Raw genomic sequence first — 27,411 nt, 5'->3', positions numbered from 1 at the left:
CCTTATTTCGCAAGGGCTCCAGAACACTGCGTGGATGTTGTGACAACAGAAAAATTCAGTGACACTTAATTCCATTACCTGTCCCCAATGCGCTAGCATCAGTAGCGGTTCATGCCTATTCCGGAATATCTCATTCCCGGTGTAATGACGTGACCTCCCGCCAGCAAAGGGAACGCTTCCATCTGGTGACGTCACTTTTCTCCAGCCAGTGACAATGCTCCGATCTGGTGATATGACGTTAGAGAGTGGGCGGATGTTACGACCGAGGTCGCGTTTCGGTCCCATGGGGATTCCAGTACGGTCGCACTATTACTTGCAGTGTCGATGTGCACAGCTCTGGCCATATATACCATTTGGCTGTTCCCCCCATTCGGGCGTGTCTAAAATGAAAAAGCACTTTCGACAGCATTTTTTTTTATTTAACCACACCACCACACCAGCAGCGCGCTTAAAGGGACACTGAGGAGAAATTGAAGTTGGCTTGTATCGACGGAATAGCAACTCCTGATTACAAAAACGCCACTCATACTGACAACAAAGCTCTTGTAACGTAGAAAAGAGCAAGAACCAAAATACAGGTATCGCCGCCACAGGCCAAACTCTCAAGTACAAGCGTGATGACGTCATAGGCAAAATAGTGTTGCTAGAACCAACACTAGGACAAGAGAAACCACGAATCTCTGAGGCGCAGCCAATGCATTCTCAAATCTCCTTGATGTCGCTAGATGGCGCCACGTACCCGGCATCTACGCGCGCGCCTGCAGCATCAGGACCAATCAGAGCCTGCTCACCGGCGGTAGGCGGGCTCCCGGTATTGCGCTAACGGTAACAAGGTAAACGGTATGCTAAAGGGGTCTATTTGTGAGAACTTCGTTGACGACTTTTATAGCGGGATCCATCGTAACGCTGGCAAAACGCCGGTGCAAACGTAAACGAAGCGACGGTAACAACGGCCGCAATACCCGATCGATGTCTTCAACGTGCGGCCGGCGGTATCTTTCTTATATCTTAGAATCTTAGGTATCTTAGAAAAAAATGCATCTTTCACTGCCGGCCAAATGGCAACAAAGCCATGAAATGCCGAACTATCGGATTTTTCTTTTAAAAAATAATAATAGAGCTCTCCTCACTGTCCCTTTAAAACATTTTAGTCTATATCAAATCACGGTGAGGTACTAGTCGCCTTAACGTACCCTTGGTGTCATCGTGTGCTGTCTACATTTACTGATGTAGATGGCTGTGGCAGAGGAGGACATCGTGGTGACCGGTTTCTCGGCCAGATTCCCCCAAGCGGACAGCTTGGCTGAGTTCAAGGAAAAGCTGTACGCCGGTTTCGACTTTGTCACAGATGATGAGATCCGCTGGCCTCGAGGTATGTGCTTTATCCACATTGACACACGCTCTTCGATTTCTTTCCCTCTGAGCAGTCTGCATTATCCCTATTCAGTATGGTATGTCTAGTTAAGAAGGGAATTTTTTTTTAAAGTGACCACTGTGCCTAAAAAACACAAATGTTGACAACGCGCCACAATGCAGAGGGTTCTGTGATCCTGCAATTGTGTTTCTGATTAGTTCTTGCCTCCCGCATGTTTGGCAGCACTAACAGACGAGATATACAATGGTGAATTTTGCTTAAGGTTGTGAAGTGGCAAGACGGTCCCGCAATATCCATTCAGGTCACCTGGGTCTGCCGGCACGCATGGGCAAAATTCGTGACGTCTCTCTGTTCGACGCGGAGTTGTTTGGTATCACACCCAAGCAGGCGCACGTCATGGACCCCCAGATGCGATTGCTGCTGGAGACTTGTTACGAGGCCATTGTGGATTCAGGTTACGATCCCCAAGTCCTTCGTGGACGAAGTGTGGGAGTGTTCATAGGCACTTCCAACAGCGAATCCCACGAGGCTTTCAGTTTCGACACTGACAAGATTGATGGATACGGCGCGACCGGCAGCTTGCAGTCGATGTTCGCCAACCGAATCTCTCACTCATTCGACTTCCAAGGTACGTTGCAGTTCAGTGTTATTTCACTGCGTTTCTCTCTGGCAAACTATTTTCATATTTTTCCTTAAATATAGCGTAACCTAGTCAATGCTAGCAAATCGCTGCGATCTTAAGAACACTTCCACTGGTGGTCCGTTGAGAGACAGCCTAAAGGCATTAGTACTTAGTACGGAAGAATTTTAACGTGAACAAAAGAATGAGAACGTTCGTAAATAACCGGTGACAAGTTTTTGTTACCTGCATGCTCTTTTCCACTCACTGAAGCTGCTTTCCAAGAATAGCGGTGAGTCATCGTTCCCGTGGGCGTCGCGAGATATATTTGTTTAAAATAAAAACTGGAGGAACCTCATGTGAACCATTGCGCTGTTGTCGAAGTTACCCCAGGTCATGCATCTCTAGAAGGAGATGCCCATAACGAAGTGTTAACTGTGTTCATATGGCCTTAGTGAGGGGTAGAATAGGCGGTCTTCATTAAAACCGTATGGGAAAGAGTTAAAGGGTTACTTTTACCTTGATTAGTTCGCCCATATAGGGCGGTAATGATAACTGTTTTGTTAATTATATGAGTGCAAACCGGCACAAGATGCCAAGCAGCCGAACGAGGATGATAGCGGGGAATAATACTTTACGCCAGAGCAGTGTTTGACGATTTCGTATGTTTTAACCTCTTCTGGCAGTCGGTGGGTCAAACAGGTTGGGAGTAGCTGTCCTGGTGGCCTAATAAGAGTCTAAGAGGGAGCAGTGGCTACTCGATGTTCTTGCCCATGAGCGCTGCTTCGTGCTCAGGGAGCTGAGAGAACGACGCGAAACCCTAGTATGTAAAAGCAACATGCAGAAGAAGGAGGTGCAGGACGAGCAAGTACCACGTTTGTTTAGCGCGATGCCCAGTACATGTCCTCTGGGAACGGATAACCACCACAAACGTGGTAGTGGCTTAGTGGCGTTCACTAGACTATAGAGTGTGTCATTAGGAAGGATAAAATTAAGATTGGTGCATGAAGGAAAGTACTTTGAGTTCTTCTGAGCACTCGGAATTGACCACAGTTTTATTGCGAAAGCAATACCACTTGCACTTTCCAGGGTGACGACCATCGTGTCGCGGCGGTGGCCACCATTGACCTCCATTTGACCTTGATTGCATTAGTTCGATTAGATTGGATTACATTGGAATACATTAGATTGCATTGGACTGGATTGGAATGGACTGGATGGGGTTTAATTGGATTGGATTAGATTACATTAGATTAGAGTAGATTGCATTGGATTGGATTCGATTGCATTGGATTGGAATGGATTGGATTGGATTGAAATGGATGGGATTGGATTAGTTTGGATTGGATTGTATAACCGATGCATCACCACAAGTCTAACCACAAGCACCACCACCAGCTACACTACCTGCTGTACCATGGCGTAGGTACGGATATTGCTTTCGCAATTACCGGGCTTAACCAAGCTACCACTCAAGCCTTCTAAGGCGCTGCCACTCAAGCCTTCTAAGGCTTTGGCAGGCCCGCATTTGTATTGGAATGAATAAATAAAAATATTATTATTATTATTATTATCAATATTATTAAGCCACAGCGAATATTTTTTCAAATTATCTGAAATATTAAGAAGTCCTGATTGCATAACGAACAATGGCGATTCATTTCGAGGGTTTTAGGAAATGTTTTGGCAACTAATGTTAATGTCTGCGTGGTACCTTTGAAAGATCGTAAGTGTTTAGAACATGCGGGAAATACACCAGGTGCAAAGTTGACAAACTACTGAATAACACGCAGGAACAGGCGCACAGAAGCAAAAATTATTTCGGTGCATTCACCTAAACCAGTTGCACGAAGTCTCTGATGTCATGAGGAGACGTGTATTCTGCATCCGCTGCTACCAATTTCAAACAACTGATTTGCAAGGCATCGCGACAATAAATTTTTCACAGTAGGGCAAAGAGCATGGAACGCCAATTTCGAGCGTGAGCCAGAGTGTGACAGAAAAGTATTTTTCACACTGATATTCTTTCTTTCGCGAAATCTCACAGAGATGTAGGTGAATACGCACTTTCCCAGGAGGTGAGTTATATTCTGAAGTGAACTTATTTTGAAAAGTGCTTGCAGCACATACAGTTAACCAATGCGTAAGCTTGTATGAACACGCTGATTAGGGCATACGAATTTGAACCTGAGTGCCCTTGTGAACACGGCAGCCCGAAACACCTTTGCGGGCTGAAATGCTCGAAACTAGGTTTGCCACGAAAAGGCGCAGTAGGTTTGCGGAGCATTCCAGAGCGCACACCGCTAAGAAAGCTGGGCTCAAGGGCGGAGGACTCTTGTGCCCCCCATTGCCCGCCGGTAGGTTTCGAACGAACCATTTGCCACATCCGAGGCGGACGCCGAACCCACGAGGGCACCATGCGACACCCAACCTTTTGTTGCGGAAGCAACAATATGCTAGGTGTGAGCCATTTCGCAGAGCCCAGGAGAGCCCCAACTGCGCATGCGCGAGGAGCGAGTGTGAGACAGTTAGTGCGCAATTTCCTTTCCTCAAATGCAATTTTCATTTTCTTCATTACGGCCCCTCTTTCATCTTTCATTCCCACTTCCTCCTTTCCTCCACGGTGCGGTTAAGGTGTTCACCGAGATGACAGAATTACTGCGCCATTTCCTTTCCTCAAAAAGCGTTGCGTTCAAAGGGCAAGGCATCGCGCCGAACGGGTGGTGGCGTTCCGTGGACTCCCTGGCAGCGCTACAACACGCTGTCGCGTTCCACTCCTAAAGGCAGTTAACTATTATGATGCGATGAGCAGTTAACTATTATCTGGTCATTAATCAATAATTACCCATTTATTAGTAATTTGTCTTTACTTGACGTCATCCAGTGGTGACGTCACCAGTGTCACAGAGGCAGTCAAAGTGGTGCGGAATACGCTCTCGCCTCTGCGCACTTTAGACAGTCAGTGCCCCCTGAGATGCCGCCGCCGCTGCAATGGCCGCGTCGTTGCTTCCGCAATTCTACTCGGAATGGCCATTGGACAAACACGGCCAATTTTATGCCAAGCATATTACTAGAGCTACACTACAGCCCGTCGAGCGCGGCGGTGGAGCTACCATTGACCTTTAGCGTGACCACGTGACACCACGTGACAACATGACGTCACAGCAGAGGAGAGATGGGCTGCCGGCTCGCGCGGTCGCCCGCGGCTTGGAGGCTCCACATCAGAGGCGCGGCGGCTGACCACGTGACAACATGACGTCACAGCAGAGGAGAGATGAGCTGGTGGTGGTGGTGAAAACTTTTAATTACTGAAATAGAGTTTGGGAGCCACAGAGTGGCCCCGCTACATGGTCGGCGTCCCTAGTCCGGGACACCGCATGACAATGCCCCGTCTCTAGCCCGTTTCACCAGAGCCCTTTGGGACTCAAGCGAGGAGCAGTTGAGAAGGGCAGTCTCCCATGCCTCTCTGGAAGGGGTAGGGGAAGGGGGGAGGTGGGGATTTTGAGTACATGCCCACACCATGTGGAAGATATCACAGGTCTCCCCACAGTGTGGGCATCGCCCATCCGTGTTAGGATCGTAATGCTTTAAGATTGCAGGACAGAGTAGAGTACCTGTCTGCAGGCGCCTTAAAGTTCGCTCCTCCGTCTTACTCAGCCCCTTTGCAGGGGCCGGGAAAAGGCGATGGATGTCGCTATAATGCGTTATAATTTCCTTGAATCGCAGCAGCGGCTGGTTAGACTCTGAGCCAGAAGAGCTGGGATGAGGAGCCCGGTGAGTAAGCGCTCGGGCAGCCGCGTCAGCGGCCTCATTACCTCGTAAGCCCTGGTGGCCAGGAGCCCAAATGATTCTTTTGGGTGTTGGATCAGTGGCAGTCCGTCTTAGAATACAAGCAGCTAAGGGGGAGATCTCCCCTGCCAAGTAATGATCACATGCTTTTCGGGAGTCCGTAATGATGATTCTCGAATTGGCGTGGGCGGCAGCAAGCGCTATCGCTACTTCCTCGGCTCGCATTGAATTCGGGGCTCGAAAAGAGAGTCCATCAACGTGCATTTCCTGGTGAACGACAGCGGCCGTGTAAAATCCCGTGGGCGATGGGCCTGCTACGTCTACATAATATACACCAGGTCGGGAGCCGTGTTGTCTCTCAAGAGCCCGAGCCCGCGCTGCCGGCTCGCGTGGTCGGACGCGGCGATGGAGGCTCCACATCAGAGGCGCTGCAGCTGACCACGTGACGCTACAGCAGCGGTATAAAGCTGAGCTTGCCTCCCTCTCCGGGCACTTACGAGGCGGCCAGGTGTTGGGATGCCGCCTAGAAGCAGGGCTGATTTGAGCGACGACCAAGCCTAGCCATCAATATGCTTCGCATCTGACTAGGCTTAACCTTAGCTAAGCCTCAGCCAATTTTTTTTTCGATCTTCAATCTCCCACTTTCCATATCTCTCTCTTCTCCTAAAATTATAGATGCAAATCTTTTTTCTAGTTTTCCGACTGACAATCGAGGAATAGGGGATGTAGCCTTGCGGGAGTTGACGACGACGGCGTGAAACTGAGGAAATAGCTGTTTAATAAGATCTACCGCTCTAAAACAGTATGCACGCTACAGATTAAGAAAACAGAAGTGAATTTGCACGCTGGCTGAAACGTTTCATACGAACGACGCGTAGATAATTATGGCTTCGTAAAATCTCTATAATATGGTAAACATATTGTCACGTTGTAGTGACGGCAGTCCAGTGGTCAGAAAGACAGTAACAATGCTTTCAAACGAAGCTCTTTATATGGGGTGACTTGCGCCCGCAAAATTTCTAAACAGCACGGCAGTGGCGTAAGCAAGAAATGTGCTCGTCAGTCGTCGAACTACGAATGCCCGCCGCTAGCGGCATCACTCAATTTAAAGCCGGCAAGGAAACTTCGAGATAACAGGTCAAGATCATCTATAGTAATCTGGAAACACGTAGATGCAGCTCTTCACGGCTGTGATCTATCGAGACTAGTCGGTTCGTTTCTCGCGTCATGAACAAAAATGATAACACCCCTTTCCTGCGGCCTTGCGGGAACGAACGGACACTACAATGATATGCGGCAATATTAAACATTTCTCCTTCCTTCAGGCTTTTCACGTGTCACATTGCTTCTGCATGACTTCAGCTTGATTTTCATGCAATGGCATTTAAACCATACGCATTTCAACCATTCCGCGTGCGTCAGAGCAAGTGTGTATGGTGTTTCTACCTTTCGTATGCGTCACACATAAAGAATGCGGCTTTCATATGTATTTTTGTAAAAACTACCCACAAATCACATGAAACCTGGGAAATCCCAACACGAAACGCTGCAATCGGAACACACTTCTTCATGATGGCTATCTTACATTCAGGATTCAGCATGGCAATAGATACGGGATGTTCTTCGGCTATGAGCGCCCTGCATCAGGCAACACAGGCTCTCCGTTCTGGACTTTGCGAAGCTGCTGTCGTAGGCGGAACCTCGGTCTGCTTAAAAGCTGCTACATCCTTAGGCTTTCTGCGGTTGGGGATGTTGGCTCCGGACGGAAAGTGCAAGCCATTTGATTCTTGCGGTGAGTGATACAATCTAAGTCCGTTAGTGCCACCCGGCATGTTATTGCCGCCATGTGTAACTACGCATGATCAATGACTTGGACAGTCAAAGAAACTCGCCGAGTCTTAAAATCAACATGCACAAAACTAAAGCAATGTTCAACATTCTAGGAAGGGAGCAGCACAGATTGGTAGCGAGGCGCGTGAAGTGGAAAGGAAATACGGCTACTTAGGGCAAGTAGTGACCGGTGATCCGGACTGCGAGAGTGAAATACCTAGAAGAATAAGAATGGGGTCGAACTCATTCGGCAGGTGCGCTCAGATTATGAATGGAAATTTACCAATAAGCTGTATCTCACAGGTACTCCTATATGGGTCAGAAGCGTGGAGGCTAACGAAAAGGGCTGAGTTTAAATTGACTACGCTGTGAGATATAAGTAGAAAATAATAAGTGTAACTTTAAGGAACAGGAAGAGAGTAGACGAGGTCAGGGAACAAACTCAGGTAAATGGCATCCTAGTCAAAAGTAATAATGAAAAATGGACAGCAGCAGGGCATGTAATGCGAAGAGAAGATGACCGATGGTCGCTAAGGGTAACGGACTGAATTCCAAGGGAAGATGAGCGAAGCAGTAGGCAGTAGAAAGTTAGTTTGGTGTATGAGATGAAGAAGTGTGCTGCGAAAAGATCACCGCGAAGGGCACAGGAAAGGTTTAATTATAGAAGTATGGGCGCGGCCTTTGTCGTGCAGTGGAAGTAGTTTGACTGATGGTGAAGTAACGACTGCTATTTCTGCCCATCTGACGTTTAAAACGTTGGAAGCGATGGAAGTGAAATGCTAGAGGCTCGTGTGCCGTCTGATGTCAGTGCAGGTTAAATAACCTCTGGTGGTATAAATCATCCGGAGCCCTCCACTACAGCGCCTCGCTTTTGGGACATTGAACCCTATAAAACCAAGAAGAATTATATCGTCCTGTGTTTTTAGCTAATGCCTGCGTACCAAAGACATTGCCTGTTACCTAAGTGCCCTACCTATAACTCTGACACAGGCCAATTGCCAAGAGGGTCTAAAATGAATAACTGCAAGATTCTTTATAAGATGAGGTCTCGAGTGTGCATTGCTTAATTATGTTTTGCTGCCGATTCCTAAGAAAGCGCAAGGCATATTTGAAAATTGGTGTGTTGCAGCAAATGGGTACGCCCGAAGTGAAACCGTGGGGGTATTTTTTCTTCAACGAGCGTCCGAAGCTCGCCGCATCTACGCCAAGATCGACCACATCAAGGCTTATTCCGATGGTCACAGGAGTGAAGGTGAGTGTACCAATGAAACGATATTCTATACAGAGGATAACCGAAAATTTACAGTACAGGCGGATACGCTAAGCTTATATTCCGCAGATATATGCTGATCTGAAATCCTACATAGTATTTTTGGTTGCGTTTTAAAATAAAAAAAACCTTGCTTCAAATTTCTAATCTCGCATGGACCTATACACTACCTGCGAGCCTTAAAATGAATGCCACACGAGTACAACAGCGAATAAGGCATTGTGGGAGCCAAAATTAAAGAGTGCCCCCTTGGAAAAAGGCGGAGTTATATTTTGTAGTCACTGCTAAAGATGTCTGTAATAAAAAGTTACATCTTCAGAACGACAGACGCGGTGTGTACCCGAGGGCAGACAATGAAGCGTTGGCTGACAGCTGAATGTATTGCCATGCCAGTATACGTAAATGAAGCGTTTCTCAATTTCTCATATATATCGCGTGTTGCGTAAATCAGAGAAAATCGAAAAAAAATTCTCTCGGCCTAAACGCACGTTTTTTCGGGCTCAAATTTAGGACAGAGGTTGCATTTGGGGGTCAGTTTTGTTTTGTACTACATTTAGGTGGGGTACTTGCCTCATTCGCTCAGAATTATTTGGAAATCCACATCGTCTGCGGCGACGGCGAACCAAAACCGAAAGACTTCGCAGCAATGGTGCCCGTGGCGCCACCTCTCACCCACCGGAGAAACCAGCCCTCTACCGAGGAGGGCTGTGGGGACGAGTTGGATTCGCATAGCCATGTCACCGCGATGGCCTTCTCTTGATCGCTGGACGCCGTATTTTCAGTGACGTCTTGCGCTACTTCGCAGCAGACAGCACCAGGCAAAGATAATTTGCTCACCAACTTAGCGCAGCTGGGTTTCTCGGATGGTTGCAAGATGGCGCCACGCGCCCCATTATCACGAAGTCTTTCTGTTTTCGTTCACCGTCACCGCAGACGATAGGGATTTCCAAATAATTATGACTGAATCAGGCAAGTACTTCACCTAAATGTAGTATAAACCAAAACTGACCACCAAATGCAACCTCTGCGCGAAATTTTAGCCTGAACAGACGTGCGGTTAGGCCGAGAGCATTCTTTTATGCGAAGCACATTACTAGAGCTACACTACAGCCCGTCGAGCGCGGCGGTGGAGCTACCATTGACCTTTAGCGTGACCACGTGACACCACGTGACAACATGACGTCACAGCAGAGGAGAGATGGGCTGCCGGCTCGCGCGGTCGGCCGCGGCGGTGGAAGCTCCACATCAGAGGCGCTGCAGCTGACCACGTGACGCTACAGCAGCGGTATAAAGCTGAGCTTGCCTCGCTCTCCGGGCACTTACGAGGCGGCCAGGTGATGGGATGCCGCCTATAGTCGGATACAACTTAAGTCTGCAGTGAAGCTCCGCCCACATTCAGCCTCCGCGCATAGAATTCCTCCACGACAAAAACATAGTCCGCTGCTTAAACGTTTCTTGTTACGTAAACAAGAAGTTTTATCACAACAGAAAAATTATGACCTCTAGAATTCTGATACATGGATTGTCTGATATAGTCAAACATTAAAAAGCTGATTTTGTTTACTGTTGCGATTGGCCAGCGGAGTAATACAGGACCCCGCGGACCGCGGCCCAGTGTTAGCAACTGCTGTTTTTTTAAGTTGTATCCGACTATAGAAGCAGGGCTGATTTGAACGAGAAGCGAAAGCTTCAGCGTGCCACAGAGACCGATGAAGAGCGGGATGAACGTCAACCAAGGAAAGCCATGTATTACCAAGCCTAGCCATCAATATGCTTCGCATCTGACTAGGCTTAACCAGCTAAGCCTCAGCCATTTTTTTCGATGTTCTCTGATTTACGCAACAGTCGATGTGTGTGTGTGTGTACATATATATATATATTGAAAGGGGGTTCGCGTACTAGTGACCTCAGCTATACAGTTCGCCAAACAGCTGAGCGGACGGCAGCCAAATCACAGTCAGTCTACACAGCCAGAGAGCTGGAGCCGCGCGCGCTGGCACACTTCGTCGTCAACTTCTTCGTCTGCCATCGAGGCAACCTGAGGCGCATTCATAATAGTTCAGGCGCGTTACTTGTAATTCACTACAATGGCCCCGGGATGGAAGAGGAGCCATCCTGGCGACCTATGGTGCTGGCAAGAGGAGCGGGTCGTAATAAGTCTTGAGGCGACTGACATGGACAAGCTCACGGCCGCGACGACGCAAGTCCGAAGAGGGTGTAAGCGGCTCTACAATATAATTAACAGGGGATGTTGATTCGACGACGCGGTAAGGGCCATGATGTTCTCTGCGAAATTTCGAAGACTGTCCTGGTGTAGTGGAGGGGACCCAAAGCCAAACTAATGAACCTGGAGAGAAAGCGTGCGCGGTTTGATGGGCATCGTGTTCATGCTTTCGGCGACCTTGGGAGTCCGAGGTGAAAGAACGGGCCAGTTGGCGACATTCCTCGGCGTGCTTGGCGAGTTCGGAAAGGGGTGTGCATTCGGAGGCGTCCGGAGTGTACGGCAAAACCGTGTCCATTGTGGAGGACGGCTCACGGCCATACAACAGGTAGAAAGGGGAAAATCCGGTGGTTGACTGGGTGGCGGTATTGTATGCGTACGTCACAAAAGGCAGCACAGAGTCCCAGTTAGACTGATCTGACGAGACGTACATGGTGAGCATATCGCCGAGAGTGCGATTAAAGCGCTCAGTCAGCCCGTTAGTTTGAGGGTGGTAGGCAGTGGTGGTCCGATGGATGATGCGACACTCTCTGAGGAGGGCTTCCACCACGTCCGAAAGAAAGACACGGCCTCGATCACTGAGCAACTCGCGCGGCGCACCATGGCGGAGAACAAAATTGTGCAGCAGGAAGTGGGCAACGTCACGAGCAGTGGCAGCGGGTAGTGCGGCGGTCTCTGCATATCGGGTTAGGTGGTCGACGCCAACAATTATCCAGCGGTTCCCAGATAACGTGTAGGGCAGCGGGCCGTAGAGGTCGACGCCAACACGATCGAATGGGCGAGCCGGTCACGGCAATGGCTGCAAGGGGCCGCTCGTACGTGGCGCGGGAGACTTGCGTCGCTGACAGGCGATGCAGGAGCGGACGTATTGGCGAATGTACCCGTACATGCCCCGCCAATAATAACGCTGAGATATTCTTTGAAACGTCTTCAACACACCTGCGTGGGCACATTGTGGGTCAGCGTGAAACGAGGCACAGATCTCAGAACGTAAATGGCGAGGTATCGCGAGGAGCCACCGTCGACCATCTTGCGTGTAGTTACGGCGGTAGAGCAGGCCATCACGGAACGCAAAATGTGGTGCCTGGCGGCGTAGAGTGCGCGAAGGCACAGCAGTGTGAGCGTTGGTCACGACGTCGATGATCGACGCAAGCCACGGGTCTTTGCGCTGTTCCGCAAGCATATCAGAGGCGGTAAGAGGCGAGAGGACGGGTTCAGGCACGGATGAGCATGCAGCGGCGGTGGGCAGAGGAGATCGAGATAGAGCGTCGGCGTCCATGTGCCTACGGCCAGAGCGATATACAACGCGGATGTCGAACTCCTGAAGGCGGAGAGCCCACCTGGCGAGGCGGCCGGCCGGGTCTTTAAGAGACGACAACCAGCAAAGCGCGTGATGGTCCGTGACGACATCAAACTGGCGGCCGTACAGATAGGGTCGAAATTTCATGAGTGCCCAGACGATCGCTAAACATTCCTTCTCCGTAACGGAAGAGTTGCATTCAGCCTTGCTGAGCACCCGACTCGCATACGCCACGACGTATTCCTCATAACCATCTTTCCGCTGAGTCAGGACAGCTCCGAGGCCGACGCCACTTGCGTCAGTATGTACCTCGGTAGGGGCTCTCGGATCGTAGTGGCGAAGTATGGGCGGCGAGGTAAGAAGACGGCGCAGTGTGGTGAACGCGTCTTCGCATTCGGGGGACCAAGCGGACAGGTGGTTGTCTGTTCCAAGCAGTTTCGTGAGTGGCGCAATGATCGACGCAAAATTGCGGACGAAGCGCCGAAAATAGGAGCACAGACCGATAAAGCTCCGAAGCTGCTTCATTGTTGTCGGCTTGGGAAACTCCGCAACAGCGCGCAGTTTGGCCGGGTCGGGGAGAACGCCTTCCTTAGATACAATGTGACCCAAGATGGTTAGCTGCCGGGCGCCGAAGTGGCACTTCTTCAGATTAAGCTGTAGGCCGGCGTCGGTGAGGCAAGTCAGAACCTGCTGCAGGCGCGTGAGGTGAGTGGAAAAATCTACCGAAAAGACAACGATATCGTCCAAGTAACAGAGGCACGTATGCCACTTCAGCTTCCGTAAGACGTTATCCATCATTCTTTCGAATGTAGCTGGCGCGTTGCACAGGCCGAATGGCATAACGGTGAACTCGTAAAGGCCGTCGGGGGTAACGAATGCGGTCTTCTCACGGTCAGCGGCAGCCATCGGGACCTGCCAGTAGCCCGAACGCAAGTCAAGAGAGGAGAAGTATTCGGCGCCTTGGAGACAGTCAAGAGCGTCATCGATGCGGGGAAGCGGATAATTGTCTTTGTGGGTAATTTTGTTCAGTCGCCGGTAATCGACACAAAATCTGATAGAACCGTCTTTCTTCTTGACCAGCACCACCGGAGAAGACCAAGGGCTGTGAGAGGGACGGATGACGCCACGGTGCAGCATGTCTTCAACGTGCTCACTTATCACTTGACGCTCAGCCGCAGACACGCGATAGGGGCGCTGCCGAAAAGGCGGGTGGGAGCCGGTCTCAATGCGATGAGCCACGGTTGATGTACGGCCTAAAGGCTGATGGGCTGCATCGAAAGCGAAGCGGAAAGTGTGGAGAAGGGCTGAAAGCTGCTGACGGTAGGTGGACGGAAGAGTATCGTCGATGGCGGCGCGGAAAAGTTCGTCAGGCTCAGGTTCAGTAGCGAGCTCGGAATGCATGGCGTTTATAGAGGGACCGCTGGCTGCCTCGTGGACATTAAGGGCAGAGAGAAGGCAGACAGGTTGAATGCAGCCAGGGGACTCACCAGGTAGCAGGGTAAGGGCACACGAGGATGGATTGTAGAGCAGCATCTTCGTGACACCCCGCCGAACATCGAGGACAGCAGAAGGTAGCGGCAGGTGCTTCCGGCGTACAAAGGAAGCAGACGGCGTAAATAAAACGGTGTCATCCGACGCGGCACGGCACGACAGGGAAACAAGGGCAGATGCTCCCGGCGCTACTTCAACATCTTCAGCGATAGTGACCTTGAGTGGCAAGGGGGCAGAGGTTTCAGTAGTAAGCTCGTCAAACAAAGGGGAAAATTCAACTTCAGCGCGGGCGCAATCGATGACGGCGTTGTTGTGTGACAGAAAGTCCCACCCGAGAATTATGTCATGTGAGCATGAGGACAGCACCAACAATTCGACTGAATACAATATATCTTCAATGATGACTCGCGCTGTGCACGAGGCGAGAGGGGCAATGCACTGTTCACTAGCGGTGCGGAGCGAGAGACCCGTAAATGGCGTCGTGACTTTGCGCAAGCGGCGGCAGAGTTTTTGGTGAATCACTGATACTGAGGCACCCGTGTCGATAAGCGCATGTACCGGCAGTCCGTCGACGATGACCTGAAGAACGTTGCGTGGGGAAAACGGAGGCCTTGAGCTTTTCGAACAGCGCGCAGTTCTTGCCTCCGGAACTGCGGATCTTAGTTTCCCTCTTCAGCGGAGGGAGGGCGACGGCGCATTGGTGACAGTGAGCGACGGCGCGGTGATGGAGAACGTCGGGTCTCGTAAGCACGACGGTCGGGGGCGTACGCGTCTAGCGGCGAGGATGGAGAAGCAGAATAAAACATCTGGGATGGATGCACAGGGGTTGAGATGGTCGGCGATGCCACCATGCGACGGCGACAGTGGCGGGCGACATGTCCCGCGTACCCACAGGAGTAACAGATGGGTCGGTTATCCGATGTGCGCCAAGGGTTGTAAAGCCGCTGCGGAGACGGCGAAGAAACCGGGGCTGGTCGTAGAGACGGGGCGGGGCGCAGGACGGGCTGACGAGGTGGAACAGTCAGGGGCACGGAGCGCGCCGCTGCTTCTGCGTAGGTCATCCGGGCGGGTATAGGAGATGGTTGGGGATACTGAGCCTCGGCGTAGGTTAAGGGAGCAACCGAAGGGACTGGATGTGCAGTAGGAATAGCCTCGGCAACTTCATGGCGGATGACCTCCTGCAATGGCGCCACCAGAGGAGTCGCAGCGTCGTGACTGGAGGGCATCAACGAGAGCTGACGCGCGACTTCCTCCCGAACAAACTGCTTTATCTGCGGTGACAGTTGCGCCGGGTCGGTGTCAGATGTGAGGGAAGCAAGCGATTCCTGCTGCGAGAGCGGAGAACGGGTGAGGATGCGTCGCTTCCGAAGTTCGTCAAAGTTCTGGCAATGAGTAATGACTTCGGCGACTGTGGTGGGATTGCGTGCCAGAAGCATCTGGAACGCATCGTCGTCGATTCCTTTCAAAATGTTCTCAATCTTGGCGCGCTCAGACATAGAGGCATCAACTCGTGTGCACAGGTTCACAACGTCCTCTATGTAGCTGGTGAAATTTTCACCAGGCAGCTGCGCCCGACTCCGCAGGCGTTGTTCCGCGCGCAGCTTGCGCACCGCAGGCCTGCCAAATACATCAGAAAAATTGGACTTGAAAGCTGACCACGTGGGGATGTCGGATTCGTGGTTTCTGAACCATAGGTTCGCAACGTCCGAAAAGTAGAAGATGACGTAGTTAAGTTTGAGTGCATCGTCCCACTTGTTATGGGTGCTCACCCGTTCGTACGATGCCAGCCAATCCTCGACGTCATCGTCGCCGGTGCCACTGAAGAAAGCGGGATCACGCTGCCGCAGCGCTCCAGCGCACAGAACGGTCGGGGTGGGTGGTGCAGGACTGGGCACGGAGTCCTTAGGCATTGTGAGCGGCGGGAGAAGACGGCTGCGAAGGTCCAGGGCGTCAGACGACCGCAACCTCCACCAAATGAAAGGGGGTTCGCGTACTAGTGACCTCAGCTATACAGTTCGCCAAAAAGCTGAGCGGACGGCAGCCAAATCACAGTCAGTCTACACAGCCAGAGAGCTGGAGCCGCGCGCGCTGGCACACTTCGTCGTCAACTTCTTCGTCTGCCATCGAGGCAACCTGAGGCGCATTCATAATAGTTCAGGCGCGTTACTTGTAATTCACTACAATATATATATATATATATATATATATAGAAGAAGGGGTCACAACCTTGCAATTATCTTAATTTAATACCGACAGTTTCGGACGGAGGACCGTCCTTCCTTAGGGTATACACCCCTGAGGAAGGACGGTCCTCCGTCCGAAGCTGTCGGTATTAAATTAAGATAATTGCAAGGTTGTGACCCCTTCTTCTACAAGTCTTCCTGGCCCATTGAACGACAAGACCTCCTGCAACTACTATATATATATATATATATATATATATATCTTTTCTAATATATATATATATATATATATATATATACACATGTATATGAGAGAAGCCAACAGCCACAGAATCCGAAGGGCACAGGGGATTTTTAATTAATTTATTTTGTGGTGTTGATCAATTTATAATATTACTGAATATGTTATCGCTTAAAGCTAATTGATTAGAAAAGCAGAAGAAAAAACAACCACATGCAGCCGGTGCGATCCGAACCCACGACCTCCGATTTACGCGTCCAGTGCTCTACCGCTGAGCTACGGCGACGGCTGTCAAACCTTCTGCTTTCGGGGGTATTTATGTTTACAAAATAACCTAACCTTGGGAGTGTTCACCAGCGCCACCCACGTTCTTAAGCGGCGGACGTGGCACATCCTGAGTTACCGCTGATGTGACGTAGAACGTCATCGAACGGCGAGGGTGGAAGCTCTGTGAGAACCCTCTTATGCTTCCTAAGGCATCAAGGCTGCCAGAACCGAGGCCCTCAATAAGCAATTAAGCATACAAGGAAAGGGGAATGAGGGGCTCGTTATAAATATGAGAGAAGCCAACAGCCACAGAAACCAAAGGGCACAGGGGATTTTTAATTAATTTGTTTATTTTGTGGTGTTGATCAATTTATAATATCACTGAATATGTTATCGCTTAAAGCTAATTGATTAAAGCTGATTGAAGCTAATTGACGCGTAATTCGGAGGTCGTGGGTTCGGAACCCACCGGCGGGATGTGGTTGTTTTTTCTTCTGCTTTTCTAATCAATTAGCTCAACTTCTCAACTCTCAGTTACTTCGCGCTGCAAACAAATTTGTCAGTAGCAAGCAATGGCGCTGAAATAAGGCGATCTTCTCCTCAAGATTTTAGCTGTTGTTCAGATATGATCAGAGCGCAGCTATGTAAAATGTACTCGAGGGTCACCACTTTCCGTCAGTGTTCTACGCAGTACATTTGACTAAAGAGCAACATGTGCGCGGGATAAAATTATGAGCATCGGCAATTCCAGACTGGCGGTTTGAGTTCATATATTCACAGCGGGATTCGTTGTGGGAATGTTCGATGACACCACTGTAACGATGATTGATGATTAAGGTGCCTCAAGATTCAAGGTGCTCTAAATTCTTTCTTTTTGTTTCGACGCCTTTCCGCACTCCGCTTCCTTGAAAGCCAGCGGCAAGTGAATCATGTGGGATGTTTCAGGAATAACTTTCCCGTCGCACCAGGCTCTGTCTCGGCTGCTCAGGGATGCCTACAACGAAGCCGGACTGGATCCCAGCAAAGTGGGCTTTGTTGAGGCACACGGAACAGGAACCCAAGCGGGTGACAGCCAGGAGATGCTCTCGATCGGCAACGTCTTCTGTCCGCCGCAGCGCGAAAAGCCTCTTAAGGTTGGAGCTGTGAAGAGCAACGTGGGGCACGCGGAGCCTGCTTCTGGTAAAATACAGCAAGACTTCTTGGCGCGGAAGCCTACTGGAGCAGAAATGTCATGCTGCGACATTTTGTGTGAAGCTGCGTGATGTTTTGTTTTAGTGAAGAGCAACCGTAAACGTTGTGTGTTTTATTTTTAATCTCTTTATGTTGCAGCCCTTCCTTGACCACTTCCGTCGTGGTACGGTCCAACTGCGCACCTTCTGTAAAACTGCTACCACCATATTTTTTTTAAACCGTTATAACCACCACACAGTAGTGCAAAGAGCGTCTCTGAAGGGTTGATTCCAGGCCGTGGGATCTATTCCCGTACCAAAATTTAGGACGCGTGCTTTTCCTATTCAGTCTCTTGGCAAGGCGATATATGTAATTAGTGAGGATTCCACCCGTCTATTTTTGCTGTATAGCCGCTATCTGCCGCCTTCTGGCCTTATCAGCTGCGTGTTTGGCACGCTGCCGTTTCTGATACACTACACTGCTTGGGTGCTCAGCCGTCAACGTTGCGCAACATTTCAGTACTGTCCTATAGCACCTGCTAAAAAAAAGAGAACTGCACTTATTGTGGTGCTATAACCAATGCCCCTCCTGATCCACGACGCATTTCAAAGCAGAAACTTGTTAAAAGCAAACCTTAACTTGGGGTCCTTACGCACGTACCGATTAAGCGTAACGTCAGCAGTAATGTAACTCAGCAAGCGGAAGAACTGGCGATGGTAAGCGAAAGCTGTTCGCAGAAAAAGCAGCTTAGGAGGAGAAGCGCGCAGTAGCTTGTGATTCTTGCTTATTATAAGTGCAGTCGGAACATGAGGAAGAAGCCTGGAATAGTGTTTGGCGGTAGCGGGGTTTGGTCATGTTTATAGATTCGTAATGGTAATTGCAGAAGCTCTCGATGTACGTTTTACTCCTAAGCCCTGTGCTCAGCCAAGCGAGCTCTGAGATGTGGCAGACGTCATGATGCGAGGCACCGGAGCAATGTCATCGATGCCTATTCGGCGTTCCCGTAAAATCTATAAGATACGCCTGGCTATCTACGTCAGCGCCTGTCTGGGGATGTTTTCAGGCCACAAATTGGCAGGTTTAAATGAAATGCAACCTTTTTTTAATCCTACTGCATTTCAAGAGGCCCGCTAAACTAGTTGGCTTTACACTACAATTATCGGCCTCTATCTATACAGCCTATAAGAGCTGGAAGCAGGGGAGGGAATTGTTTGGATAAGTTGCCTACGTTCACTGACAGAGTTAAGATCGGTATGTTTGCCCCAGGATTAATGCAAGTGTTTCCTATGCACTTTGTGCAGGTTGACTTAAATCTACAACAATCTTCAGAGGTGTTTTAAAGATGTCTAACTTGAACGCAACGGCATGGAAATTATACGGGATGTCCCAAGCACGCCTGCTAGGTGTTTAACATGTGTGTTTGAGTTATCCATGATGTTAGCATGACCCTCATTTAATTCTGCGTGCCGCGCTCATGCAGGCATCGCCTCGCTCGCGAAAGTAATCCTTGCCATGGAGACTGGAATCATTGCTGGGAACCTTCACTTCAAAGAACCCAATCCTAAAGTTGCGTGCTTGCACGATGGCAGCATTGAAGTAGTGGACAAGGAAACTCCTCTCCCATGCGGCCCAGTCGGCTTGAATTCCTTTGGATTGGGTGGTACCAGCGTTCACGTCATTCTGGAGTCGAGCCAAGGACCACATGTTGACAGCGTTCTGCGTGAGAAGCCCGAGATTCCGAGACTAGTTATCGTGGCTGGACGCAGCGAACATTCACTGGCGGTGAGTGAGTGTAATTCTTTGTTTTCACTGCAATTTATTCCTGATAAAAGCTTCTAGCTTAGAAAGGAATCTTTTCTTTTTCAAGTGGAGTACATCGATGGCTGTGTCGAAGCACTAATTATGGCAGATAGCCATTAGGGCTTCGCCTACGACAGCACTCTGGTAAAACAACACCGTTTTCAGCTTTGATGACATTACTGTCCATTAACCTAGCAAAAAGCAATCCATTGACTTTTTTAAAACTCGCATTACGTTCTGCGCGAACTTCTTGGGATTAGCATAATGCTGTGAGACACTGCTCGTTGAAGAAATGCAGTAGGTACGCATGGCCCATAATAGTAAACCTCTTTTTGAGGAAAATGAATATCCTTCATTAAACGGTAAACCCAACCTGGCTGCAGCTAAGCCAGTAATTAGCTGAGCTGCTATGAAAAAAAGTAGCAGTCCGCTTGCCAAAATGAATATTACATGCCAATAATCACTTTTAAAGGGCTGGGATGCATAAACCGAAGTGCAGAACACTCGTTTACTCGTAGCTCAGAGGTAATATGGAGCAAGAACATGATTAAACACGCCTTGCGTCAATTTTTAAAACAGAAATGTGTCCACGTATTGAATACACTCAGCAATATGAATTCAGGGGCTACCAGAAGTTCACCGGAAGCTCGATTAGGTTTGCTTTGAGGCGGACATGCCTGTTTCAGTAAACGAGGGCTCCCTAAAGAGCTACTAAGCAGAGGTGGATGTTTTGCGTAAGGTTCCACTCTTCATCCTCAGGAAGGGGAGAACGAATGGCTAAAGGGAGGCATCTATGTGTGAAGTCTGTGGCGACAAAACGCCGCTATCTTGCGTTGTGGCTGGGAAAGCCCAGTTGACGGAAGTGAACCGGAACTATTATTCCAGCAGGCTGCGCTTTGGCTTTCGGCCCCAAGCACGCTTTCGACTGGGCGTCTCACTGCAAGCCCTTTTTGAGATATTAGGTGTTTTCTGGGGTGCTAGAACCTGCAGATGCCGTTGTTTCAGATGTGATGCAGGGCAGGGCGTTATACTGCTTAGCGCCTTTAGATTGGATACCATTTCATATTGTTGCATTCATTTGTGTATAAACAGGTAATGAATTTTCTATATTTACAAACTTATGCTGAACATGTAACGGAGTGGATTCCAAGAGAAGGCAAACTTAGCAGGGGGTGGCCGAATCTTAGGTGGGCGGATGAGATTAAGAAGTTTGCGGGGATACGGTGGCCGCAACTGGCAAAGGACAGGGTTAATTGGAGAGATATGGGACAGGCATTTGCCCTGCAGTGGGCGTAGTCAGGCTGCTGTTGCTGCTGATGATGATGTTGAACATGGACTAGTTCCCTACAGATGTGTGTATTTGTACAAATAAAATGCACAAATATAATATAGTTTTATCTTTACTGACAGTGAGAATTAAAATACATTGAAAGGCACATTGTATGGAATCCAGGAGCGCCCTTTCACGAGGACATATTTTTGGATAGACAACAGTGAGCTTCTTGCTTTTGTCATTCAGCCTATACGACGTTGAAATAAAGATGCGGACTTCCATTCTAGTGTACGCTCGACCGGCTAGAAGAGGAGGGACCTTACCCAGACGCGGCGTATGCCCTCCTGAACAAGGTTGGCCAGCCCAACGCAAAACAGTTCCCGCATAGGGGCTTCGCTGTGATTCCTGTGGACGGCTCCGGCAAGGAAGTTGTCAAGGTTGTGGAGCGCGTCCCATTCGAGAAGCGCCCTCTGTGGTTCGTCTTCACTGGCATGGGGTGCCAATGGAAGGGGATGGCGCGTCAGATGATGCAATTCGACCCGTTCGCCCGTTCCATGCACAAGTCGCACGAGGCTTTAATGACATTCGGCGTAGATGTCATCGACGTTGTCACCAACGACAACGACGTGTTCCCATCCATGGCTTCGATTCAGGCCTCCGTCATGGCTGTGCAGGTGCGTACTGGCTTACTGATCGCGCTACTGTCCTGAAACGCCTGTGGGCAGTAATATATAGGAGTAATGTGTGTGTGTGTGTTCTTTACAGCCTAGATCTGTTAGTATCTAGAGCAAGCGCCGTATAGTCTTGCTCCGGTCTCCCCCTCCTTTGCTTTTATACCGTACCATCTCAACTGTAATGATAAGCCTTCTCACCCTACGATATCTGCTGTTCATAGAGCCGTCTGTTGAAAACAAATAGGCCAATGAGAACGTTTTCGTTTGGCCGACTGCACGGCAGATACACCAGGGAGAAGGAAAGGTGGGAGCTAGACTGTACTCTAAACTGGGGGAAAGACAAGAGCGCATGTAAAGGGGAGGGACCGAAAAGAGCTAGCTGTGTATAAGCAAATTGCGAGTAACGCATAAAGAAGAACTGAACTTCCGTTCGGAAGAGGGCACACCTTACTGCGCATTCACGACGCCTTCAAAAAAATGTCAGGGTTTCAACGGAGTTAAACCGAGTAGACGTGCCCAAGTAAATGTTTAGCCTGATTGGCTGATGGTTTTGCATTTCTGGATAGTCGGCATGTCTGTTGATGATATTTGACTAAGGTTAATCTCTGATTGAGGCTAAGCTGATTAGATCTGTTCGCGCCGCTGGAAGTTAATGAAGACGACGGTGTGCAATTTTTGTGCCAGAGTGTGTTGTAGTTTACACCACTTCACAGGCAACAACAACAACATGAGGTGTGGTGGGCGACGGTGAGAGCAAAGTGCTCTTTTACATTAGCCAGCGAAGCTGATCTGCGCGCTCCGACGCTGGTTGAAATGCATGTCCCGGATATTTATTTCATTTATTTTTATTCGTTTATTTCACTTGGGAAAAGCACACAAATATAGCAAGACCTTGATCTCGGTTTACCCATCGGAAGTTGTATTCGTATATATACATGGTTTCATTTCCGAGAGCTTTCAAGTTCGATGCCGAAGATGAAATAAATTTTCTCTTTGAATGAGAATTAGGAGTTCGATTTCATGTAGGTCTCGCCTCCACATTGCCTTTGGCCTTCTTTTCGGCTGACAGGTGGCTCTCGTAGACACGCTCGGATCTGTGGGCATTCAACCAGATGGAATGGTGGGCCATTCCCTTGGGGAAATCGGCTGCGCCTACGCGGATGGCTGCCTGACGAGTGAGCAGGCCGTGCTGTGTGCATACTGGCGAGGACGCTGCATTGATTTGGCAAACTTGCCTGACGGAGCCATGGCCGCTGTCGGTAAGTTCCGCGATAACTACTCCCTCCTTGATTGCCATTGAGGCAAGGCCCAAATGCGAATTCCCCCAGTATAAATTCACTGGGGGGGGACACGTACAGACGCCCACAGACTTAACACGAATGACGGTATGCGTGGCCTGGACTGGCGTCAGCGACATGAAGCGATAGTCATCGGGTGCGAGATAATGCTCCCGGAACGTTTGCGGTGTCTGACGAGAGGAGGTGCTAACCGGGGAAGCTTAGCGGGCAGTTCCTGGTTGCCGCGATAAGAAAACTGGAAAGAGCGTTGCCGAGGCCTTGGAGGCCGAATCGGCGAGCAAAAAGCGCGTAAACGCCCCCGTGACGAGCGCGCTGTCCACGGGGCAATCAGGCATAAGCGGAAAAGCAGTCAAAGCGAGCTGCGCACCAGCTGTCGTCAACCACCGCAAACATACCGAGAGCATTGTCTAGCACTAATGACTATCGCTTCGTGGCGCTGACCGCAGTCCAGGCCACGCTTTCCGTCATTCGTGTTAAGTCTGTGGGCGTCTGTACGAGACTGAGTGCAATCGAGGTTTACTGAAGTTCAACGAAGCTTTTCATGCAGTTGAAAGGTAATCTCACTAAAGCGAACGAAATCTTTTCGAATTTCAAAAAGTTGCGAATAGCGACATCTTTCCTTAGTAGCTATATATCCTAAGAAAAAAAAAGAAAGTGCAGTGATAAGCGATTCTCAATTCTGGTTAATACTTTCGATCATGGCAAATATGAACATCACGAGGAAGGGTGTAAGCCTTAGGCGAAGTGTAAAGGAGACGGAGAGAGGGTGGCGATACCTGGTGTGTTAGGGGATCGAAACAAGGGTAATATACAAACCCAGAAACAGAAAAATAGACCTACGGTGTTCATTATTGTTGTTGTGAGGCATGAATGCGGCGCAGGAGTGGCCTTTACAGAGCTGATCGTGAAAACTCGGCCCTTTGCTTAAATAAAACAGACTCTTCGTGGCCCTTCTGGGGGGTCGCTCACTGATGTCTTCAGAAGGGCTCTGCGAAGCACTAAAAGAAAAATAGCAAGCTGTAATTTTCTTTTCTGAAACATTGCGTAATACGAGTGTATGAATTGCACGACACCGTTTACTATCCGAAGAAGGATGGATAGCTGGGCGAGTTTGTAATAATACATCGTGGGAGGCAACAGCGCGAACAAGACGACCGACGAAGCAAGGGGACACAAAGACGAGCGCTGACTCGAAACTCAATTTTTTATTGAAAAAAAAATTCCCTGCATTCACAAAGTAGCCCATAATACGAGCATCAAGAAGGGTAAGCCTTAGGCGAAGTCTGAAGGAGATGCAGAGGGGAAGGGGGAGTACCTGGTGTGTTAGGGGATCGAAACAAGGGTAATATGCAAACCCAAAACAAAGAATAGACTTACGGTGTTCACTGTCGCTGTTGTGAGGGATGCATGTGGCGCAGGGGTGGCCTTTACAGGGCTGATCACGAGAACTCGGTCCTTAAATCAACTCTGGGAGACCATTCCTCGTTACCATACGTGGCCCTTCCTTGGAGTCGCTTACTGATGCCTTCGGAAGGGCTCTGCGAAGCCCTAAAAGAAAAATAGCAAGGTGGAATTTTCTTTTCTGAAATATGCGGTAATCCAAGTGTATGAATGGCACGACACCGTTTGCTATCATCCTGCGTTGGTGACTGGGGACCGCTTTTTCAGGGATGACGTGGGAAGAGGCGGCGAAGCGCTGTCGTGATGGCGTGGTGCCAGCCTGCCACAATTCCGAGGACTCAGTTACCGTGTCCGGCCCTAAGCTAGCCGTGGCAGAGCTGGTCGAAGAGCTCAAGGCTGAAGGCGTGTTCGTCCGAGAGGTTGACAGCGCCAACGTGGCCTTTCATAGCCAGCACATGAAGGTAGTTGCACCGGCCTTCCAGGATGCCTTGCAGAAGGTGAGACTTAAAGTAGTATATCAATTATGTCATAATATTTTAAAGGAAGAATTCATTTATGTCTCAGTGATTATGACGCTCGGCTGCTGGCCCGGAAGACATGGGTTCGATCCCGGCCGAAGTGGTCCAATTTCGAAAGAGGCGAAATTCTAGAGGCCCGTGTGCTGTGCGATGTCAGTGCACGTTAAAGAACTCCAGGTGGTCGAAGTTTCCGTAGCCCTTCACTATGAAATCTCTGATAGCCTGGGTCGCTTTGGGGCGTTAAACCCCCTCGAAGCGAAACCAAAACATTTATGGCACACAGGCCAAAATATCATCCTTGTTAGCAACCGGATATAAGGTCCTACCAGGAGAGGCGCTGGAGCCTATAAATGTTTCAGTTCTACGTACGGGAGGCAGCACCAACATGAAATTGAGTCTGCCCGTTCGTATTTAAGGGTCAGTGAGCCTTACCCAACAAACCTTGTATATCTCTAGTCATTATTAAAATGAAAGAATAAGAAACTTATAGTCTCTAACCGAAAGATCGTTCCATCTCAAAGGTACCAACCAATTCATTAAGCATGCCGCAGTGTTCACACCCCATTCATTCTTATTTGGCGCAGCTGTGTCGCTCGCCTATGCCCAGATAGACGCTTCACTCAGTGTCCGTAATTATTGGCCGTATGCATTGAGTAAAACAGAGATAAAAGAGCAAAGAAATTTTTTGAGGCGAATATTTTTTTTTTTGTTGCTATGCCGTGGTTAATCGAACCCTTTTCCACTTCCGGTGAACTCAAGTTTTGTTCGTGGGAGGCACAAAAAATCAGATTCCTTTTTTGCCTTCACGGCTGAACAACAGCTGTCTTTTTTTTACTGATTTACATTTTATTATTCGTATTACTCAGTGTTTTTGTCTTAGTGAGATCTTTCAGTTTCCCCCGCCTACTGGGATAGTGCTGCCCCTATTCTCGTAAAGACTCAAATAAAACAAAACCTATGCTTTTGATTTCAACTATGTATATTTTTGTTGTCGAGGTAATCCAAGCGCCGAAGCAACGTAGCAGACGGTGGGTCAGTTCCTGTGTGCCGGAGAGCAGCTGGAATGAGCCAGTAGGCCTAAACTGCTCGACTGAGTACCTCGTCCAGAACCTCGTTGCTCCCGTGCTTTTCCACGAGGCCATCTCGCACGCACCCGAGCACGCCATTTTCGTGGAGATCGGACCCCACTGCCTGATACAGGTAAGCGTTAAGTTATGCCTTTATTCTGCACAAGTTTGACTATGAAGAGAGGACCGTTGAGACACTGTACATAATAGGGAAGACGCAAAATGAGGTAGTAGCACCGGACCCCTATACGCAAACACGCGGCAGTTCGTGTTCGCAAAGCGCAATTGAGTAAAGAGAACGAAAACATCAACGCCAGGTAAGAAAAGATAAAGTGAAGTCTGAAGAAAGCATCGCTACTATTGAAGCCAACAAAGTGAAAAAACATCGATGAAATAAATTAAATCGCACACATCACATGGAAAGAGATTGCAATTCTTTGTGGAGTATAACAGCGCAGATCATGCTGATGCAACTTCATAGCCGTTGTACTAAAGCTATTGCTCCTAATGAAGGCAACCAAGCGAAAAGACATCAATGAAACAAACTAAATCGCACACATCACGTGGAAAGAAATTGCAATTCTTCGTGGAGTATAACAGCGCAGATCATGCTGACACAACTGCATAGCCGTTGTACTAAAGCTGGCCTAGAAAAAAATTACTAAGCTAGGCTACGGTTTAGTTGAAACATTCCCAGGCAGCCGCCACCTTCATTTCTCAGCCCATTCTTGCGTAGTATGCGCTTTGAAGGATATGGCTCCAGCTTCTGCATGTAATCATTTCTGAAGCACAGGAAAATTCACCCATTCAATTTATTTTTGTTTTAGTTTGTCACATGCCGTATAGGGGTGCATTGTAATCTAGGAGGTTTTGGCGCACTGCGAGCTCTTGAAGGCAAAGCTCTTTATATGCTAGAGTGGAGCGACGCATCCGGATGATTCATTGTGAATAGTGTCCACGCCAGACCAGCGTCCTATTTATTCTGCCTTACTGAAGTGCTTCCTTCGTCCGTCAGCATTCTGTGCTACATCATAAGGTGAAGCCTCGTACCGTTTTTAAGCCTGTGCAGTTGAAAGCCATTGCTTAGTATAAAAAAGCATTGGATTTGTTTTTTTGCTTGACCATGCCCAGCTTTCATGAAAATTATTAACATTTGTTATTTTTCGACCCTAAATAGCAAATACAGCTTCTACCTCAATGGGAATATTCCCGTCAGTGGTTTAAAGAAAAAATTGGTGGGGGCTTAGCTTTGGTTAAGCCTGGTAGGTTGCGGAAGCAAAAGCGCAACGCCTCCAACTGAAGGAACGCAGTGCGCCGCGTCTACAGGTCACGCGTGCCTACCGGCCGCCGCTGCGCGGCGACTCAAACCGTCTTCGGTAATTTTTTTATATTTTGTTTTTGATGTTGTTGCGACTGAGAGGAAGAAAACATAATCTACAGCTGGTATGACGTCACAGCGGCAGTAGCGTCACAGGTGCGCGGCGTAACTGCAGCCGGGGTATCTGAAAGAGCGAGTTGGTCGCCCATATTCACTCCGCTAAAGGTCAAACGTAACGGCGGCCGGGTCACACGAAGGCTTGAAAGTGCGAGTAGTATTGCTTTCGCAATAAAATAAAAAATGCAG

At 49.1% G+C, this 27,411-nt stretch overlaps 1 protein-coding gene across 1 annotated transcript in view; it reads left to right on the top strand.

Moving 5' to 3' along the window:
* The first annotated feature begins 1,233 nt into the window (after window positions 1–1,233).
* Window positions 1,234–27,411, top strand: part of LOC149348179 (fatty acid synthase-like) — a 54,716-nt gene continuing 28,538 nt past the window's right edge. The window contains exons 1-10 of the mRNA XM_089585761.1: window positions 1,234–1,372; window positions 1,677–2,003; window positions 7,375–7,575; window positions 8,743–8,865; window positions 17,532–17,765; window positions 19,237–19,538; window positions 21,117–21,503; window positions 22,573–22,762; window positions 24,470–24,699; window positions 25,717–25,920. Coding sequence (XP_089441887.1) covers window positions 1,234–1,372; window positions 1,677–2,003; window positions 7,375–7,575; window positions 8,743–8,865; window positions 17,532–17,765; window positions 19,237–19,538; window positions 21,117–21,503; window positions 22,573–22,762; window positions 24,470–24,699; window positions 25,717–25,920 — 2,337 coding nt within the window. The remainder of the gene's footprint in view (window positions 1,373–1,676; window positions 2,004–7,374; window positions 7,576–8,742; window positions 8,866–17,531; window positions 17,766–19,236; window positions 19,539–21,116; window positions 21,504–22,572; window positions 22,763–24,469; window positions 24,700–25,716; window positions 25,921–27,411) is intronic.

Source organism: Amblyomma mixtum, chromosome 4 (assembly GCF_055824585.1).
Source record: "Amblyomma mixtum isolate Tamu chromosome 4, ASM5582458v1, whole genome shotgun sequence".
NCBI classification, from domain to species: domain Eukaryota; kingdom Metazoa; phylum Arthropoda; class Arachnida; order Ixodida; family Ixodidae; genus Amblyomma; species Amblyomma mixtum.
Note: the sequence above shows the minus strand (reverse complement) of the source record. Positions and strands in the feature narration are given on the sequence as shown.